Source organism: Micropterus salmoides, unplaced genomic scaffold (genome assembly GCF_014851395.1).
Source record: "Micropterus salmoides isolate LMB-PRFRI ecotype aquatic unplaced genomic scaffold, ASM1485139v1 Ms_hic_scaffold_2, whole genome shotgun sequence".
Classification (NCBI taxonomy): Eukaryota; Metazoa; Chordata; class Actinopteri; order Centrarchiformes; family Centrarchidae; genus Micropterus; species Micropterus salmoides.
Window position 1 is genome coordinate 37,085,384 of NW_024041150.1, and position 20,538 is coordinate 37,105,921.

At 42.5% G+C, this 20,538-nt stretch overlaps 1 protein-coding gene across 1 annotated transcript; it reads right to left on the bottom strand.

Annotated features, from left to right (window-relative positions):
- Nucleotides 1-1,676: 1,676 nt before the first annotated feature.
- Nucleotides 1,677-16,248, bottom strand: LOC119911948 (FH2 domain-containing protein 1-like). Its single transcript, XM_038730921.1, has 14 exons — nucleotides 16,243-16,248; nucleotides 15,996-16,160; nucleotides 15,735-15,905; nucleotides 15,455-15,516; nucleotides 14,278-14,380; nucleotides 14,100-14,185; nucleotides 11,996-12,096; nucleotides 10,944-11,014; nucleotides 10,319-10,426; nucleotides 10,060-10,130; nucleotides 9,693-9,810; nucleotides 9,289-9,453; nucleotides 7,927-8,022; nucleotides 1,677-7,833 (listed from the first exon to the last, which is right to left on the bottom strand). Exons 1-14 carry the CDS (start codon nucleotides 16,246-16,248, stop codon nucleotides 5,383-5,385), a joined length of 3,774 nt encoding a protein of 1,257 aa, XP_038586849.1. The 3' UTR covers nucleotides 1,677-5,382.
- Between the last annotated feature and the right edge of the window lie 4,290 nt (nucleotides 16,249-20,538).

The following is a 20,538-nucleotide window of genomic DNA, read 5'->3' on the forward strand; positions in this document are numbered from 1 at the left end:
TTGAAAGCATTCCTTTTCCAATTGCTCAGTAGATTTTAAAGTTTCAGTTTCACTCATTCACTAAAAGATCACTAAACCATGTTGTCTGACTGTCAGGTGGGAGAAACTCGGAGTTGATCACAATGTTAAAATGTCTCCTTATGTTATCACCTGTTCTCACAGAATTCAAGTTTTACGAGCATTAGTGGGTGTTAATCAAAAATGAGTTTGCGCTGGATTTTGCCTCCCATACAAATGCCCTACCTTCCAGGTGGAGGTTGTTGTGGCAAGGTTGCAGACACTACTGCGGTTTTGGGGGCAAAAAAATCTTTAGCTGATTAAATTTAAAGCTAATTCTCTTATAAAAGGTGTTGATCAACTTGTTGATCAACAGAGCTCTACAAATTTATTGAGCTTAGAGGTTCATTGCTAAGATTGGAAATGGTAACGTTATGTTTTTCTTTGTCAAACATCAGTTATCTATCACGGAAGTTACATTTGGCAGACGCTTTTATCCAAAGTGACTTACATTTGAGGAACACAATGGCCGAGAAGGAACATAAGCTTGTAGTTTAGGCAGATGGGTGGAGACCCAGTAGTCACTCTGTATGCAAGCATTAGTAACTTGAATTTGATTCGTGAGGCCTCAGGTAGCCAGTGGAGGTCGCTGAGTACTTTTGGGTTGATCAGAAAACAGACGTACTGCTGCGTTCTGAACCATTTGTAGTTGTTTTAATGCACAAGCTGGAAGATCTGTTAGGAGGGCATTGCAATAGTCGAGGCGTGAGATAACCATGGCCTTTACCAGAAGCTTGGGTGGCGTGCCTCTATTTTAAAGGAGACCTATTATACTGCTTTTCCAGTCTGTCACAGTACTTCTGTGACTCCTGTGTGGCAGCTTTGCATGATTCAAAGTTCAAAAAAATAATTGTCTGTCTTAGCCTGGCTCTTCATGTAGGCCTTCAATTCAGCCTCTGTCTGAAACAAGCTGTAGATGCTCCAGTCTCTTTAAGGCTCCCCCTCTCAAAGCCCCCTGTCTTCTCATTGGCCAAGACCTGAAGCATGTTGGGCGGTACAGCTAGACTGAGCGTTGCTGTGCTGTTGCTGTGGGAGCAAATTACCATATATGGAACCCGGCTCCGTCTGGCTCCGTGTGTCCTAGAACGGAGCCGTTGGTAGAAAAAGCATTGTACATAAGTCATAAAATGTGGAAAAGCATAATAGGTCTCTTAAGTGTAGAGATTTCTTCCCTGATGGTGAAACCGATCTCTGAGACCTGGGTGTCAAAAGTCAGGCATATCTCAGTTTTAGTGGTTTAAAGGTCATAAGTTATATAATATAATTATATAACTTTGGTGGGATAATTATTTGAGTTTTAAGTTTTAAACCACATTTAACCAATTTTTGCAAGAGCTATCAGGGTATGTGACCTTCCAGCTCATGGTTTACTAGCGCCGCTGTCATGCAACTTCTAAGTAGAAAGTATGCATCAAACAGGCAGCAAGGCTCAAATCTTATCCCTCAAGTGATTGCGGCGGTGAGTCTAAAGTATACTGTGAAGTTAGTAGCCCAACCCAAACACAGTGACAGCAACTCAAATACGTGTAAACAGTGAGTGTCAACTGCCAATACGCCAACATGGTGATTACAGGCACAACATGTATTTTCAGGCTCTGACAAACAGAAACAAATGGCAGTGTGTTGGAGGAATAATACTTTATTCAGTAGCAGATACTAGATTATATATATAACAAATATTAACTTCATACATAAATAGAGATACATAAACATACAAATATGTCATATCTACAAACTTGGCACTGCAGACACTGTTGGTTTGAGTCAGAGACACTTTAAATATCCCCTCGTCTAAACTAATCACTCTTTTTAAAACTTCATGATTCTCAGTTATTTAGCAATTTAAGTTTGTAATTATAATGATGTGATTTCAAGAAATTAGGAAATGCCCAGCTGGGATTCAGTCATGTCAATTACCAGAAACATTGGAAAAATTACAGAGTTATAAAATAATTGTAATTACACATATGTAGATGCAGACATTTATTTCCTTTCTTTACTCATGAATAAAAACTACCTTGTGTTCCCCATGAAGCCAGGTGTGTAATTATTTGTACTTGCAGGTCTAGTTGTTTTTCATGTTTTTTTTTCTCAAGAACGAGAATGTCATGAAAATACATTTTTATGCTGCATTATTGGGTGTCAGTGCATTTCGCCAAACAATATGAGGCTTGGTGACCTTCGTATTGGTACAAAGCTCGTAGGAAAAGGAAATTATGTGTAGATAGTATTAGAATGTAGTTTGCATCTTGGAGGGGTTTAACACAGAAAAGGGAGGCTTGGTTAAGTTCACAATGAATGAGAAGAGCAAGATTTACTGTAGATTGTTAGTGTTGGAATGTGGCCTTGCCCTTGGTGAAATTTATAACATTTAGGTATGAGTTCAGAGGCTGTGTGTACTTTACCTGACTTTACTTCCAGAAGGCAAGTACAAAAAGTTAAATGCAAGAATCTGTGGCATTATTCATGTAAGAGTGCAAATTACTCAGCTAAACAACGATTTAGGGCCGAAACTAACAACTGATTACCGGTTTAATCGACAAATTTTTTCAGCAGTAAAATGGTGGAGTGTGTTTCATGTGGCTATTTATAAGTCCGTTATCAGTTTGTAAAACCACTTACACTAAGGCTACATTCACATTACTAAGTTTTGCATGAAAAAGATCTCCATACACATCAGCATTTTATCTGTGTATCAGAATTTATCCGTCCGTCCGTACTAAAATGACTGAAAACGCACATCATGACCATTCACGTCCATACACTGGGCATGCTGGTGTAAAAAGGAAGCAGATTGTCTACTCTGCAGTTTTGACGATACAAGAGCTGTTAGCAAAGACATCAAGGTCAGTAACGGTTGTAATACGTTATCCATGATGCCCTCACTACTGGTAGTCCAGGGGCGAGTTCAATCTCAAAACGTTTTGCGTCATGTTTCCTTGAAATGTTGTGCAATGAGGTATTTTTCTCCCATTTGGTGGGCGTGTCAGACGTGTCACCCAATCAGCTGCGACAAGTCAGCACAAAAGGCAGGAAAATGCAGTGCGCTTGCGTACACAACAGGGTGTTCAATGCACCACCGTTTACATTGAAAAAAACGTTTTGCTACGTTTTGTCGGTGCTGAACTCGCGCCATGCTGATGTATGTTTTGTCCCAGAGATGGGTCATGTGACAGGAGCCTGATGAATTAGGGAAGAATACTCCATGACCGATAAGACCCAATCAGGAAGCCAAATGTGAGTCCTCCGTTTTCACCTATCCGCACTAGGCTACCCTGGAGTTTTAAAATGAAAACGCGGTCTACAGAGTTTTCAAACTCTTCAGATACGCCGTTTTAGTCTGAACGGCAGGTGCAAATGTAGCAAAAGTGCTGTGTTTTAAAATGAAAACGTAGTAGAATGGATGTAGAAGAATTGATAGGGCCAAATTCTAACATTTTGTTCTAGTTTTTGTTTTGTAGTTAGTTTTTTAAATCCACTGTGGGGCATTTAAAATCAGCTGCAGTTGGTTTGGCCACCCCTGGTCTAAGGGTTCAAGACATCGTCATATTGGAATGCAGCCTATACATCATCTGTAAAGTATATTTCATATTAGAATAGGTCCCTCTGTCTCCAAACAGGATTTGGGGGCTTTGTGTGAAAGGCCTGTTCACACCAGCATTTAAAACAACCAGCGAAATTGATTCATTTTTTAAACTTTTAAACTCGTGTTCAACTTCAGTAAACTTTGACATACAAAGTTGCACCATTGACTAATAGTATGCCAGTTTTTCAGTGCTGGTCTTTGAGGGAATGGAAAGCCAGTGAGTCCAAAATGGAGGAAACTGTCGTAGCTTATTAGCTGTTTTGCACCATTCAGTTTTATTTAACGTCCTTTGACAGAGATAAACTGCTCCACAAAAGAGGCTAAGTTAGCGAGCTTGTTTGCTTAGACAGCCTTTTCCCCCCCAACAACTCTTTATTAAATTAATTGTCCTGGGAAGAAAATGCCAGCTTGGGGAATTACGGCCAAGTACAGAGAAAACGAAAAAGAGTGCTACTGTAACAGAATGATGCTAACCCCGGCTGTGTAACGTGTTAGCAGTTAGCTTACAAGCTACAGAAGTTTACTAACTAGTCCCTACATCATAGGAACCACATATTTCACGAAAGGATACATTTCCTTGTACCGCTTACTGGCATGAGCAGGCCTTAAGAGAAGAGCTGTGCTTTTCAGCTTTTTGTCAGAATGCAGCCTTTCCTTAGGACAAGAGAGTATCTGTATTATGCTTCAGGAATGAATTACCACTTAGCTTTAGTGTTTAAAAGTACTCATTGGAGACACTTTATTCTTCCTTGGAATGAAGCCTCTCTGGTCTTTCAGAGCACATTATAAACACTTTACAGTATAAAGTGAGCATAGTGTACATAATGTAGTGCTTTTAAACTGAATACATCGTTTTTCCACCAGCATGGATTAAAGGGTAAGTTTTGTATTTTGCTACCTGGACCTTAGTTTCCCATGCAGGCAATTGCGCCCTGTCAAAGTACGTCCAATGAAGTGCTTGTTTTTGCCACTGACAGGCTGAGATTGTTTTTAGAAGTGTCTGAAAACATCATGGAAAGGATCCCGGCAGAGAGAGTCTTCTTTTGAAAGAGTAAAGACCCTTTTGTTTAACCAGAAACAGTCATTATATTGTGATCTCCAGAACCACCAGATTCCCTTGACAAAAACCATATTTATTATCTCTCTGTTCTGCTGCTGCCTGGTCAGGTAGTTTGTTCACACAATAACAAACAAACTAAACGACCAGCAGCTCCTGTGTTCATTAAGGTGAAATTATGTCTGGTGGCTTTGACAAGAGAAACATAGCAACAGACACTTCTGAGCCTGTCAGTGGAAAAAACAAGCACTTTGGTGAACATACTTTCACGGGACAACAATTGCCCACAAAGATTATGTTGCAGCCCTGTTTTGCTGCTGCTGACTGCAAAGCGCTCACTCAATACCGGACCGATTTTTTTCTTTTTTTTAAAACTGTGTCCCAATTAGACACATCAAAACTAAAACATTGGAAAATACTGCTGAAAAATACTTTAAATTTGAATGCATAGAAGACAAATTAATCTTTATATTGTAATGAAACCTTTAAACGTGGACAGTGTCTGTACTTCATACTGGAATGTAACCTCCTTTCTTAGTTGGCTAAACTTGAGATACATAAATAGAAGTTTACTTAATATTGAAATGCATCCTCTGACTTCCTCTCCACCCCCAGTAAAGAAGGAAGGACTTTTTGACACTGCTTGGACTTAATGTTGGAAGGCAGCCTCAGATTTCTGCTGTTATCTCCAGCTTGGCCTGGTGGACTTGACTGAGTCCCTAGAATTAGTTGACTTGTCGGAGAAGGTGCCTTTAGGGGGAACCAGCGAGTCGTGGAGCGATGAGCGTATTACCCTGATGCTCTGAGTCCTTCTCAGTGGAGATGGGCAGGGTGGGTTGAGGGGAACAGAAGATCTTGAGGGGGCAGAGACTTCTGTTAGGGTGACAGGTGAGGAGGCGCCAGGTGGGGCAACAGAGGAGGAGGTGGTCTTGGTGATCTTCGGGGAGGATTTCGGGGAGCAGTCCGAGCCAGTGTGGGGTGAATGGGGACGAGCAAGGGTGGTGTGGGATTGCCTGAAAGAAGACGAGGCGGTGTTTCGGGCGAAACTTGGAAGCGGTGATGATGAAGGGGCAGTGGCTTTGTGCAACGGAGTGGCAGGGGCACTGACACTGTCACCTCCCCCGGCCTGAGTGAGCGCCCGCAGTGTGGAGCGACAAATTTTCTCCTCTGGCGGGGGTTTGGGTTTTGATAAAGGCTTTCGGATAGACGACTTCCTTTGCAACTCCTGGTTCTGCTCTCGGGCAGATGCATTAGTACCTGAAACCTTCTGGTCTTTCAAATCCTTGGAGTCCGGTGTCTTTTGGATGCTGGAGCGTCGGGATGAAGGAGCAGTTGACGGCCTCTCTCCTCGTCGGAAGGAGTTGCAGTTGAGGTTAGAGATGGACGGACTGGCAGGTGCTGCAGTGCTGGAGCCCCAGTGGTTACCAGACAGCCTCTCAGAACGTTTGCTCAGAGACGGAGAACCTCGGCTGGACCTGGAGATGGGCACAACCCGCCTCATGCCTTGGTTCTCGGAGTTAGTCAGGGTGCGGACAGGCTTGCATTTGTTTGCAGCAGAGGCGGTGTTCAGGGTGGCGGGCTTCATCCCAGCGGGTCGAGTTTTAGAGGTTGGGAGGTTCTTGGTGGAGGGTTTGGACGAAGTTGTTGGTTCTAACTGTCCATTAGTGGAGGAAGCCACTTCTGTATTTTCAGTGGTTGTGTAACAGGAAGCAGTCTCGTTTCTGCTCCTGTCATCTGTTGACTGTTGTGTGACAGCCTCTCCCTCTCTCCTCTCAGTGGTGAAGCAATGTTTTTCTTCCCCTTGATTGGCTGGTTCTTTAGCTTCCTCACAGACATCTGTGGTGTGAGCAGCTGCTTCACTGGCTGATGCAAGCTCTGCTGGGTGCCACATGGGGGAAGAGACAGGATGTGACGGGTCGTCACCACGGGAGACAGGCACCGGTTGGCTGCTGATAGGTACAGGCACTAGCTTCTTATTGGCCAGCTGAGGTTCTGAAGGCTTGCAATTGGCTGCGGCAGAGGAGGTCTGACGGCTTCCTCCCCGACTGTCACTCCTACACTCATCGTTCTCAGTTTGTGGATGTGTGCTGTCAGCGTGTGTGAGCTCGCCGCCTGCCTCACACACACCTGTCACGCACCATACAATCACCTTTTCCTCTCGTCCATCCTCTTCCTCTCTACCTGACGAGGATGAGGTTGTTTCAGATTTTTCTGTATTCCCAATCTGAGAGTTATTCTGCAGCTTCTGGATTTGAGATTTGTCCACTCCTTCTTCTTCCAAGTCTGTGACTAATATATCGTCCTTGTGATGCCCCTCGTTGTGGCTGGTCAGGGTGGTGACCTTGTTGAACACCTTCAGCTCAGGCACCAATGTGCATTTCTCTAAAACCACAGACATGTTGCCTGTAGCAGCAGTGCTGCTTTCAAACGTCTTGTCAATGCAGGCGATCTGTCCATTAAAATTCTGATCAGCTTTGTTCATTCTTGCTAGTTCCCCCCTCAAACCAGATTGAGTTCGATGGTCTGAAAGCACTCCCAGGCTGAGTCGATCTTTTCCATTGTTGTTGTGGTCGGATCGGTGGTTCTGATCAGAGGTAGGCTTGATTGTAACTTCATTTGTGGGATTGATGGTGTTTACTACAGTCTGGGTAGCATCATAGCTGAGGTAAGTGGCGGTTGTATGGTTTGCGTTTAGTGCACTCAAAGAGGTGTTGGGAGATGAGGAGGGGGTTTGCGGTGCCATGTGGTCCGTTTGAGGCTGCTGGTTTTGGGGTAAGCTGTATGTTGTGCTCCTTGGACTTTGCGGCCGAGTCTGAGAGGAGAGTCTTGGACCTCTAAGTTCAGGTGAGGCCGAAGGAAAAGCTGTCCTTGCTTCTCCCTCACCTCTCTGCTGGGCGAATTTGTTCTCAGGGGTCTCCATCCCCAGGAGCGTGCTCAGTTCGCGCTCAGCAGCAATAAACGGCGAACTGGATGGAGAGTGTCGGGACCGCCGTAAACTGCTCGAGCGTCCCAGAGGATTGAGGGAGGTATTTAGTGGTGAGCGGGGACGGCCTTGTCCGGCCTCGTCGTGTCGTGACATGGCAGCTGACATGTCCGTCTCGCTGCTGCAGCGCAACCCGAACGCTCTGCCCACCTACGACAGAATCACATAGTGGCAATTCAATCCTCATCAAGCACTTTGTGTGTATTTGTGTTTCAGTGTTTGGTTGTGAGTGTGTCTTCTTACCTCCGCACTCCTGGGCAAAGAGTGGCTCTTCTGATCCCCCAGCTCCTGTAAACGCCGGAAACGGGCTGCCTCCATAGCCTCCCTCTCCTTGTTCTCCTTCAGAGGGACAGAAAATAGTGAGTAGTTAAATAGTTTCATTTCTCTTCAGACATCATTTCACTTCTTAACTACCATCTCTATCTTTGAACACCAGGTGGCAGCAGAAGTCAGCTGAGTGTTTTAAAATATGCAAGTGACGTGGCTGTAGGGATGGCAACTGCCAGTACAGTAACTCCAGTACTGTGCTGAAGTACAAATTGAAGTGTCTTTACTTTTGCCTCATTTTATACACTTTATATTCACTTTATATTCAGAGAGAAATACTGTGCTTTTTACTGCACAACATTTATCCACAGCAACAAAACATATGAGGCTCATGAAACCTTTTAAATTATATTAATATGTACATGTAAAAGTCAAACTACCCAACAGTATTTAAGATTTGAGCTTTCATGATTAAGTAATAAACGAGTTAATTTGTCAATTTACAAAAAATAAATCAGCAACTCTTCTGATTACCAAACTTAAGTAATTTTTAATGAAAAAATCCCCAAAACATTTCATGTTTTCAGACTCTTAAATGTGGTGATTTGCTGCTTTTCATCGTCTTAAAACAAAATAAACTGAATCATTTTGTGATGTAAACTGGATAAAATAACAAAACATTTGAACACTCATTTATCACTTTTATTATTATCACTTTTATTCCACGATTAATAAAGAAAATCCAGCCAGGGTGACATGTGGAACTGTGTTTTTCTTAACTCAGTGATGTGTCTCATTTTAGCAAACCAACTCACTGAAGCTGTCGCTTTCTTGCAATATTTAAAACTGATTCACCAACAAAACAGCGTGGAAAATGGCCATTTTTTAGCATTGAAGGAGGTTGCACTTCCTGTAGGTGTTTCATAATAAAAGCCTTCCAGTGGTTTATCAGTAGAAACATTTAATGTGAAATAACAGCAGCAGGAAATATTTATATAGTTTAAATACTGCATGTGGACAAAATCCTCTATTTTAATTATTTCTGGCCAAATACCCTGGCACTGTTGTTGTAAAAAATTTATATTTTAGCATTTTAATATTGATCATTTCAAATAAATTAATCACATTTTCTGCATGTACTGCAGCATTTCAGACCCGTGGAAAACAACATAAAAGAATATCAATAATCTGTTGATTACCATTTTCAACCAATAACCATTAATATTCCAGACAATACCTACTTTCATATTAGAAGACTGAACATACCTTATCTGCCAGCTTCTAGCGTATGCTGTTGTTTATATTTAACTGAGTGTATGAACCTGTATGTGAGCGTACCTTGACAGCATCAGTGAACCTGGAGCAGAAAGTGTGGAAGATGCTGAAGCAGTCGTCCAGTCTGAACGTTTCTCTGTCTTCACAGAAGAAGTCAATCAGCTCACTGCCTTCCTTCTTCAGATGCTGCCGACTTCCACGCAGCGAACACAGAGACGAGGTGGCTGACTGAGAGACGTACAAAGACAATGATGAAAACACAGAAAAGCATATGTAACACACAACGTAACATTAGATTAAATGTCTTAATTAGTGAGCTATGGAGGTGTTTGATGGTGGATTTTTGAATTTTGGACTGAGCCAGGCTAAATGTTTGCCTTTGTTTGAGTATTTTTACAATGTGGTATTCGTACTTTTTCTTAAGTACATGATCCGAATGCTTCCTCCATCACAGGTGTGTGTTTTACCTGCAGGAAGTGGTCGAGTTGTTGGAGCAGCTCTGTGTCTCTCTGGACGTTCTCCTCTACTGAGCGCATGCGAGACATCAGCCACTGCAAGTCAGTGTCCAGCGTTTGCAAGGAGATCCTACAAGAAAATACAAGAAAAATGACAACTCTTTCTCATCAATATATTTTTATTCACACAGCGGTTTTCTCCTGCTGCTATGAAGCCAATGGCTTAAAGGTAATATTAAAGTTATAACAGTTTCTACTCCGCACTTCACGTCAGAATCACAGGCTTTGGAGGGAGAGAGATGGGAAAAAACAGGGAAGGTTTGAAATGTAGTCTCTATTTGGAGAATTAAATGTTTAATACGTGAAAATGCTGTTTGACCTGGCTGCAGGCTGGACGTGACTCAACTTCAGTGGAAACTCCAACAGCTTCTTGTCTTTTTTCTGTGCTTCCTGAAGGAGAAAGAAGACTCTGTCATTTTTAAATCTATTATTAAGATCTGTAATGTCAGCATTTCATTGTCTTGTTGAATGTCATTGACACACACACACACACACACACACACACACACACACACACACACACACACACACACACACACACACACACACACACACACACACACACACAGGTTACTGACCAGAGCGACAAAGTGTAGCAGGTTCATGCCCGGTTTGTTGGCCTTGGTGTCGGCCAGAGAAAGGAGGGACGACAGCTTGAAACCAACTGCGTTTCCTGCATAACCTCCCTGCAACCCACACAACACACACACACACACACACACACACACACAGAGAACACTGTCATGATTTCGGGTCTACTTTACTTATAAGATTGAGGGCTTTAAATTTGAGTCTTAATACATTTTTGCTGATTTTACAAATGTACCCCGCTTCTTTAAAACTTAACCTCTTCGGTTGGTCATTAAAGTCATGCCAGGCAGCCAAACATTGATACATTATTGGAAATTATAGTGGAGATGATGAAGTTTCCAAAGATACCAAACATGTCAGGCTGAGTTTTGGGAAATTACTGCAAAAGACGGACACATGGAGAATATTTAAATTTGCTGGAATAAAGTGGCCATAAAGAACATGGGATCAGGTTTCAATATTTCACTCAGTTTAAACATCATAGCTTTAAAGAGGAGTGTAATGATAATGCCAGACAGTAAGAAATTAACTGAACAGTTTGTAGTCTAGCTTGCTACATCCTCCCTCTTTGTTCTTTGTCTAATTATTCATTAATGCAGTTTTTTCACTCACAGCATTCAGGATGTTTCCAGCCTGCAGCACCAAGTGGAGAACAGCATGGAGCTCCTCACAACACATTAACTCTGGAGGAGAAAGAAGATCCATTTTTATTTGCATCAATACACAAAGGATAGACAAACAAACAAACATCACCGGCTTAAAATCATCACGTGGAAGAAGATTAAAGAGAATGAAGAGACAGTGAGGAAAAAACAGAGACATAAACATATAAATAAAGTGGAAAACATCTTCACGCACACAATAAAATAAAGACAACGAGGAGCTTATAATCCTAAAATCCTTTCGTGCAGCAGACAGTGTCAGAGTGTGGAGGGTTAGTTAACAATTGACACACACGGCTAAAAATAGTCCAGGTGTTAGTTTGTATTGTGAGAGAGTGTGAGGCTGTTTGATTAAGTGTCGTATGAAGTTGATGCATTAATCATTTGTAGCAAATATGTAGACAAATACAACAAAACAAACTCTTGAACGCTGCTTTTTTAAAACATCAGGATCATGTTATTCTAAATTTTTCTTATTGTACAGTACAGTAATTTACATTTCTATTACACTTCACTGTTTTGTCTGTGTGCACTGTCTTTAGGTTTGACTGTCTGATGGAGTGCACAGGGTGATACTTTGTTCTCTTTGTATCTAGTGTGAAATTGATTGAACGTCCGGTTCCCAACAGGTGTGAAGTGCTATCTTTTAGTTCTCAGCAGACAGAGGCTGAGAAAGAAACTCCCTAAGGAAGCGACAGAGATAGGAGTTCTGAATGGACAATTTGCGGCAGAAGGAATGTGTACGTGGGATTGAGTCAAAAGAAACTATGAATGTGTGTGTTCTGAAGGAACTGAAGGAACAAGTGCAACAGTGAGGCTCATTTATGTAGTTTTAATAGTTTTGGACAACAATGGAGCTCTATGGCTCAGAGGAAGAAGATATATCAGGCTTTCATACACACACTTGTAAGTGGATACGTTCAGCGTTGGTTTTGGTGTCGACAGTAAGAAAAAATATAGAATATTGACAGACACGGAAGAGAAAACAGGAGCTGTTGTTACCTTTAGTGGCGGAGCGAAGGACGTTAATGTCTCGTTTCATGGCCTCACACACCCCAGGAAACTCCTCTTTCAACAGCATGCACTCGATCCGGACTGAGTAGCTGGAGAGAAAAATAAAGGAATTAGTTATCTGTTTATTATTTTCTCCTCCGTATTGTTTTCATCTTATTTCCTCCCTTCTTTGCTATTCATGTACACATGTAACGGTGTATTAAGTAAAACCATGACTGTAAACCAAAGTGCATGTTAGACGTTGCTGTTAGTCACTGATGTTTCTCCATATTAAAAGCCCATTTGCCATCAGCCCTAAAGCTTCACGTCCCATCTGCTGTTACCCGAAGCCCTGAAAGCTTAAGCTCCATTTGTTCTGGAAGAAGAGCCTCTTCAGTCTCTTTTTATGTCTTTATTCTTTATTAAGATCCCCGTTAGCTTTCACACAATGGCAGGGACTCGCATGAAAACACCAATTTGAAGAAATCACACTGTTATTGGAAGGATAAAGATGTGACTGATTTCACAAATAAAAGGGCAAACATTAAAAGACTCAAAAACAAAAACAACCTCTCTGGTAAACTAATGCTTGAACTGGAATACAAAGGAGCACATGCAGCATTTGGGGGCGGTCGCTGTTTGGAATAATTACTAAACACTTGATCAAACAATGTCCGCCCACTATCGCAGGCCACTTCAAACGTTATTCTTTACTTGTCCACCAGATGCCCTCAGAGTTTGTTCTCCAGCCGTTACAGATCCTGCCGCTCCCATCTGCCCTGCTGTCACCTCCTTCACCTCACCTGGCCTTCCCGGCCCCCCGCCTCACCTGCGTCTCATTACCTCATCAGCAGCTCTCTACACATACCGGCCAAGATCCTTTGTTCCTCTGTCACTTTGTCCTAGTTGCTATGCTGTTGTCTTGCCCTGTGTTTTTTTGCTTTTGAGTTTCTGTCACCTGAACCTGCCTGTAAGCTATTCTCATCAAATTAACCACTAAGTCATCCTGCTGCCTCTGTATGAATTAGGATCCTTCCCCTGTTGCCACTTTTTGGATACATACAGACTATTCCTATATTAGCTTATTGCAGAGAAACTGCATCTGTGTTGACTGATAGGTAACAAGAAATTGCAGTAGAGGAAAGTCACAGATAAAGAATTTTAATTTGTCCATCAGAGAGCACTGATGATGGCTTACGAGACCAGACGATAGGCTACGTGATAGTGTGTTCACAAGAATGAGACGAGATGATATTTTAAAACTATTTTTATGAAATCTTCAATGACGAAATATATGATTGTCTTTTATTTCACTGTCACTCTGTCGCCGTTTATTGTTTCTACCTGGTACGCAAAATACTGCCAAACGATTAGATTAAATAGTGCCATCTTCTATGGTAATTTCTTCCTCCAGCACATTCTCATTCCCAACGCGTCACATATTGACGCCTGGTCAAGACCCCTTGGCATTGCTTTTTAACGCCCTGGGTACCATTTTAGCATTGTTTTTGGACGTGTAGGGTTCCGTGGTCAAGTTAAACCTACCTTTGGTGTTCATAAACAACGCTGCAGGGTTTCCACACTGTGTTGAACTATGACACTAACTGGCTCCCCAGTGCGCTACAAACTGATGCCAACAGGTCTTGACCATGTATCCATATGTGATGACTGGCAGCGAGAACCAAGCCAGGAGAGAAGGAACTAGGAAATATGTTTTTAGAGGCATGAGATGTCCTTGAACAGCTTCACATGTGACTGAATAGAAATGACGATAAATTATGTAAAACGTGTTTCTTGCAAACAGACTCTCTGACTCTCTCTGACTTTACTTGTCTCCATAATAAAAGTTGAGGGGGGAAATAAAAGAAAAAGAAAATCTTTCTAATAAATGAAGAAATGTGTGTGTGGGGATTTTGTTGATCTGGCCTACAATGAACACATATTTTAACTAGCCAGTGAATAATAAAAGAAATCAAATATAAGACTTTGCAGTGATCCACTTGAGTTTAATGTTATCAGATCAGTCCGCTACACAATAGGAGCTAAACTACTTAAAATCAAAAACACACACAAACACACAGAAAAATAAAAAAAATGTATTATGGCGCCTCACCTGGGAAGCTGAATCAGCAGGTACACAAAGGAATCAGCCAATGGGAGCTTAGAGACGTCGCCTCGGAACGCCTTCAGCTTCTTCACCTTTACGAGAGGAAACAGATGATGAAGAAGAAGAAACTAACATGATGGTGTTAATGTGTGTGTGTGTGTGTGTGTGTGTGTGTGTGTGTCACCTCCTCCTCCTCAGGCAGCAGTTTCAGCAGGTCTTTCAGAGGCTCCACCCCATAAGGTTCACTGTTGCCATGACGAATATCATCTACTATCGCCTGATTGGCCCTGGAGGAGCAAGATATTTACATTTAGTAAACAGTGGGCCTAATACATTACGTACCAGATAAATTGATAAGTCAATTAACAGAGAGCTAATAATCACTGAATACTGTGATAACTGATTCATTGCTTAGGTCAAGGTTGTTTTGCGTCTCTCTCTGGTTGATTTGTGTCCCTTTGTGTTCTTTTGTTGCATTTTTTGCATCTCTTTGTGGTTGTTTTGCATCCCCGGGGGTATTTAGCATCTCTGCATTTTTTCTGTATCTTTGTGGCACTTTTGCTTCTCTTATATTATCATGGCTATATTAAATATAAGATGTGATATTCATTTTGGCAAATATATATTCAACAATCATGATGGACGTCCTCTAATTTGACTTGGAACCAGTCACATGCTCTGTCTGCACTCCACAACATGCCAGCATCACCACATCTGTTTACCCATAACACCCCAGGATGAGGGCGAGGGCACACATCACGCCATCACACGCCAACACCCTGTCTGTCACACTGTAGCAGAGATATTCAAGTCTACTGGAAGCGTGTTCAATCCTTTAACATGTAAACTCCTGTCCATAACTGTGTGTGTGCCGTATGTTCGTCAATGCCTTGCAGCGACTCGCAGCCCGGATTAACTGATCCAATCAGATCGATCACCAACACAGGTATTAACCAGTGTCGGCCCAAGAGCGGCGTACCTGTTCATGACCTTTTTATTTTTCTCTTGTGGCAATTAGCATGTGAACTTTTGTTTGTTTTTTATCATTTTTATCTGACTTTTAGACTTTTTTTTATCTGATTTAAGGTCTTAGGTTAATTAACGGTTAGGTGTTTGAGAGACAACTGGTCTGGTTAGGTTTAGGGTTAGTGTCCTGGATCATATATTACCGTCTCACTGATATCTAAAGGAACACAGATCAAAGCCACAGCGCTGTTTTCACACTGAACGCAGATATTTTGGTTCTTTTTGGCGGGGATTTTATACATTTTTGAAATACTTGTTGAAAAACATTTTGCGCTGCTTCAGGCAACAATGGAACATGTGAGTGTTTGTGGTCAGAGTCACAAAACGAGATTTACCTCTTGAACTGTTTGAGGAAAATCCCAATGTTCATCCCTCGCTTAGAGTCTAGAATGGAGACCTGGTAGAGAAACATAGACAGACACAGGGAGAGAGAGAGAGAGAGAGGGGTGAGCAGGATTGAGGACAGAGCTCAGGTGGAAAGTGTCCACACACACCTTGACCTACTCCAAACCTTCAACAAACAGCAGCACACGCCAACCTGCATCACACACACACACACACACACACACACACACACACACACACACACACACACACACACACACACACACACACCTCATCTTTGGCCTCTCTGAACGAGCTCCTGGTCTTCCCTCCCCTGGTAGGTGTGGCCTTGGCGTTTGATTGACAGTCGTTCTGACCAAAAAGCTCCTCGATGGTTTGTACGTCGATCTGGTACTGCTGCTGCACCCGACCCTGAGTCCACAGGTTGGCCCGCCCCTTCACCTGCAACACACACACACACACACACGTGTGTGCTTTAATACAACATAATATAAAAAATGAGACTAGATCTATGCTGAGCGGTGACTCTACCTGATCCTCTGGTATCGTTTTCCAAAAGAAACTCCTCACCCTCTTCTTCTTCCTCAGGCCTCCTCCTACAGGGTCTCCCAGCCCAGGAAACACGGGCAGCTGGGGAGGAGGAGGAGGAGGAGGAAGAGGAGGAGGAAGAAGAGGGGGAGGTGGTTTGTCCCGTTGCTCTCAATATCAGAAAATCCTAATGGAGGATGAGGAGGAGGAGGATGAGACGTTGGCACGCCGATGGCCACGCCCTCGAAACGTTCATGACTCGGGAGACGCTGCCCATCACATGGATCCCCTCGGCCAGTTGGACGGGAGCAGAGAGAAGAGGCGGAGGGTTTGGCGGCAGACAGATCGGTCACCAGCGGATGGGTGACCATGGCAAGCGGCGTGGTGACGATGATGAAGATGATGAAGATGATGAAGATGCTTCAGGAACATCAGAGATCGTTGAAGAATCAAACGGCAGAAGATGAGAGAGCTGAAGAGAAATTTAAAAAACATTTACTGAGAGAAACACCAGACATTTTGGTAAACATATTTGTGTAAATATGAAGGACAGCCAGACACCTGTTAGCTTAGCTTAGCATAAAGACTGAAAACAGGGGGAAGCAGGTAGTCTGGCTTTGTCTGAGGGGAACAAAATCCACCCACCCTCATTAATACAATTATACTAAAATTATTAATAAAATGATTCACATCAGATGTTTCTTCATTTTCGACACATCCATTTATGAAGCCAATAAGAGAAGTTTTTATTTTGATATTTAAAATGTCTAAATACAAACAAATCAAACAAAGAATATGTATTGCTATAAGCAATATCCTCTTTCTGTTTGCATTTACTGCGTCCTAATTAAATGAAGAACATTTAGCTTTTTGCCTCTGATAACTGAAATGTTTTTGAATGTGACATGATGACACAAAATGCAAAGCATGCTGTCATTTTTCTCCGTGAGGAGGTGCACAGCAGTTTTTTCTTTATGGAGATGGAGACACCAATGCCAAAATGAAATACAATCAACTGTCCAATCACAGCACACGCTCACGGGCCTTAGACGGTGCGTAAGGCAAGTACTCAAAGCTCCGCAAGGGTCCGATGTTCCAAATTTTATCGGACCAAATTGATCGAATTCTGATTTTTGCGGCGCTAAAAAAGAGTTCCACCGTTCTACATTGCTGCAACATGTAGTTACATTTTTGGGGAGGTGCCTGTCAGGCTACACCATAGATTCAATGCAGAAGTACAACTTTGGCCTTTAGTGTTGCTGATGGTACCCATAGCTGCGTTTCGACCAATGGAGCTATACCCCTGAACTAGGAACCTATGGAGGAACTCACTGTGTTTCCACCAAAGGTGGGTCTTTATTTCACCCCCCCAAAAAGGCCCTGCTCGGGAGGTAGTACTTTCCGAAAATACCGGTACTTTGGTCAGCGTGCAGCGGTGTGTTTACAGCTCTACAGTTATGCAAAATAATGGGTCTGAAGTTGTTGTTTTAAGTTTTCATGAGTCAGGAAGTTTTTACACAGAGTCAAAGTCGGTCTCTTCTCCAAAACAAGCGGAGCAGCTGATTACAGCGGGTAATTAAAGTTTGTTAAACATCCCGTTCCTCCGACGTTCAGGCGGACACAGACGAGTGCTGCAGTTGTTGCGATTTTATTTTTGCTGTGTGTTGCTTTCTCTTTGCTAGAGTTATTTTAGGAACTTGGTGGTTTTATCCAGTTTGTTATTAAATGTGGAACAAACTTTATCGTGTGTCTCTCCACTATACTTCCGCACAAAAAATTTTCATTTATAAATGTTGCTCATGGATAGTGGTTACAAATAATGATGCCTGTGAATCGCTTTGTACGGCGTATAGGCCTACAGCCTACGTCAGCTAAGGACCTAATCTTCGCAGGTCTTTAGACCACGGTGGAAACGCACACAAAAGTGGGCTGAAGGAACCTTATATTTCCTTGAAAAGAGATCCGGGGACTTAAAAGTCAGACAGCCTTTCACAGTAAAACTGCTTCCTGTAGCTTCCTGTAGGCACTTGCTTAGGCATTTCAATATGTGAGAGCTGGATGAAAGGATTCAATATGATTACGTCCTCACTTTATACCTGAGCTAAATTCAGCTGCTGCAGAAACAAAAACACAAAAATAACATCCATCAAAAGTAAATTTATGGAGCTTCTGACCTCTTAATATGCAGTGAGTAACCTGATTTTAATTTTGTTGCACTTTGAAAACTTTTTCCAGGACACTCAGCTACCATCAACCTCATTATGGGTAAAGATTATTGAGCCATATTGCAGATTATATTGATCATATAGTTAGAGGAATCAGAGGAGAAACTGTGTTGTTCAGCTAAATGTACACTGAGACTCCTGCAGAGAGAGGAATGACTGAATGAAAAATCCAGTTGGTACGCCGCCATGTTGGACTCACTGTTTTTATTCATTCTGATTCAAGAGTGTGTGCGAATGTGTGGGTCTCGATTTCAAATGTCTTGTGATTAAATGAATGTTAATTAAACATTCGTAACTTTACGTTACATGTTAAACATTTACTTTTGTCTCATGTGCTGTTTCTTTTCTCCACTGAAACTTGATGTGTTTGTTGATCAAACAGCTCTTCTTCATCATCATCCTCACACACACACACACACACACACACTTCCTTGTGCACCACGAGTCTCACCTGAATGTGAAACCACCAGCTGTTCAAAGGTGTTTCTGTCTGTACGGTGGCAGGATGTCAGTTTTGAGCTACTTAAGCAAAGCTGCAGGAAAAGGGTGGAGAACATTCACTGTTCAGGGTTTATCTTTGAAAATGTAAAACCCTGAAATAATAAAATCCTAAAACATATACAGTGAGGAAAATAAGTATTTGAACACCCTGCTATTTTGTTCTCCCACTTAGTAATCATGGAGGGGTCTGAAATTGTCATCGTAGGTGCATGTCCACTGTGAGAGACATAATCTAAAAAAAAAAATAAATCCAGAAATCACAATGTATGATTTTTTAACTATTTATTTGTATGATACAGCTGCAAATAAGTATTTGAACATCTGAGAAAATCAATGTTAATATTTGGTACAGTAGCCTTTGTTTGCAATTACAGAGGTCAAACGTTTCCTGTAGATTTTCACCAGGTTTGCACACACTGCAGGAGGGATTTTGGCCCACTCCTCCACACAGATCTTCTCTAGATCAGTCAGGTTTCTGGGCTGTCGCTGAGAAACACGGAGTTTGAGCTCCCTCCAAAGATTCTCTATTGGGTTTAGGTCTGGAGACTGGCTAGGCCACGCCAGAACCTTGATATGCTTCTTACAGAGCCACTCCTTGGTTATCCTGGCTGTGTGCTTCGGGTCATTGTCATGTTGGAAGACCCGGCCTCGACCCATCTTCAATGCTCTAACTGAGGGAAGGAGGTTGTTCCCCAAAATCTCGCAATACATGGCCCCGGTCATCCTCTCCTTAATACAGTGCAGTCGCCCTGTCCCATGTGCAGAAAAACACCCCCAAAGCATGATGCTACCACCCCCATGCTTCACAGTAGGGATGGTGTTCTTGGGATGGTACTCATCATTCTTCTTCCTCCAAACACGGTTAGTGGAATTATGACCAAAAAGTTCTATTTTGGTCTCATCTGACCACATGACTTTCTCCCATGACTCCTCTGGATCATCCAAATGGTCATTGGCAAACTGAAGACGGGCCTTGACATGTGCTGGTTTAAGCAGGGGAACCTTCCGTGCCATGCATGATTTAAAACCATGACGTCTTGGTGTATTACCAACAGTAACCTTGGAAACGGTGGTCGCAGCTCTTTTCAGGTCATTGACCAGCTCCTCCCGTGTAGTTCTGGGCTGATTTCTCACCTTTCTTAGGATCATTGAGACCCCACGAGGTGAGATCTTGCATGGAGCTCCAGTCCGAGGGAGATTGACAGTCATGTTTAGCTTCTTCCATTTTCTAATGATTGCTCCAACAGTGGACCTTTTTTCACCAAGCTGCTTGGCAATTTCCCCGTAGCCCTTTCCAGCCTTGTGGAGGTGTACAATTTTGTCTCTAGTGTCTTTGGACAGCTCTTTGGTCTTGGCCATGTTAGTAGTTGGATTCTTACTGATTGTATGGGGTGGACAGGTGTCTTTATGCAGCTAACGACCTCAAACAGGTGCATCTAATTTAGGATAATAAATGGAGTGGAGGACATTTTGAAGGCAGACTAACAGGTCTTTGAGAGTCAGAATTCTAGCTGATAGCAGGGTGTTCAAATACTTATTTTCCTCACTGTACCTTCAGCCAGTTGTCGTCTATTCAGAGAAGAAGAAGAGAACTTTACTTTAGTTTTACTTCTTCTGCCAAGCTGGTTGGCAACATGTACAGCTGAAACAAAGCCGTGTTTATCGGCTTCTCACTGACCCGCCCTTCTCTGCTTCTGATTGGCTAGTAGTCCTTAACTAGAAACTGCGCATGTGCTCCCAACAAAGATCATTTAGAGACAAGATGTATCACTCCATAAAATGAAGATCACAGGGTGAAAAGGAGCTGCAACAATGTGCAG

What these genes read in the sequence shown, in the direction of transcription:
- LOC119911948 (XM_038730921.1), bottom strand. An exon ending in TGCTGCCTGAGGAGGAGGAG is followed by an intron (nt 14,186 to 14,277) that starts GTGACACACACA and finishes CCTCTCGTAAAG; the next exon opens with GTGAAGAAGCTGAAGGCGTT. An exon ending in CTGGAAACATCCTGAATGCT is followed by an intron (nt 10,427 to 10,943) that starts GTGAGTGAAAAA and finishes TGTGGGTTGCAG; the next exon opens with GGAGGTTATGCAGGAAACGC.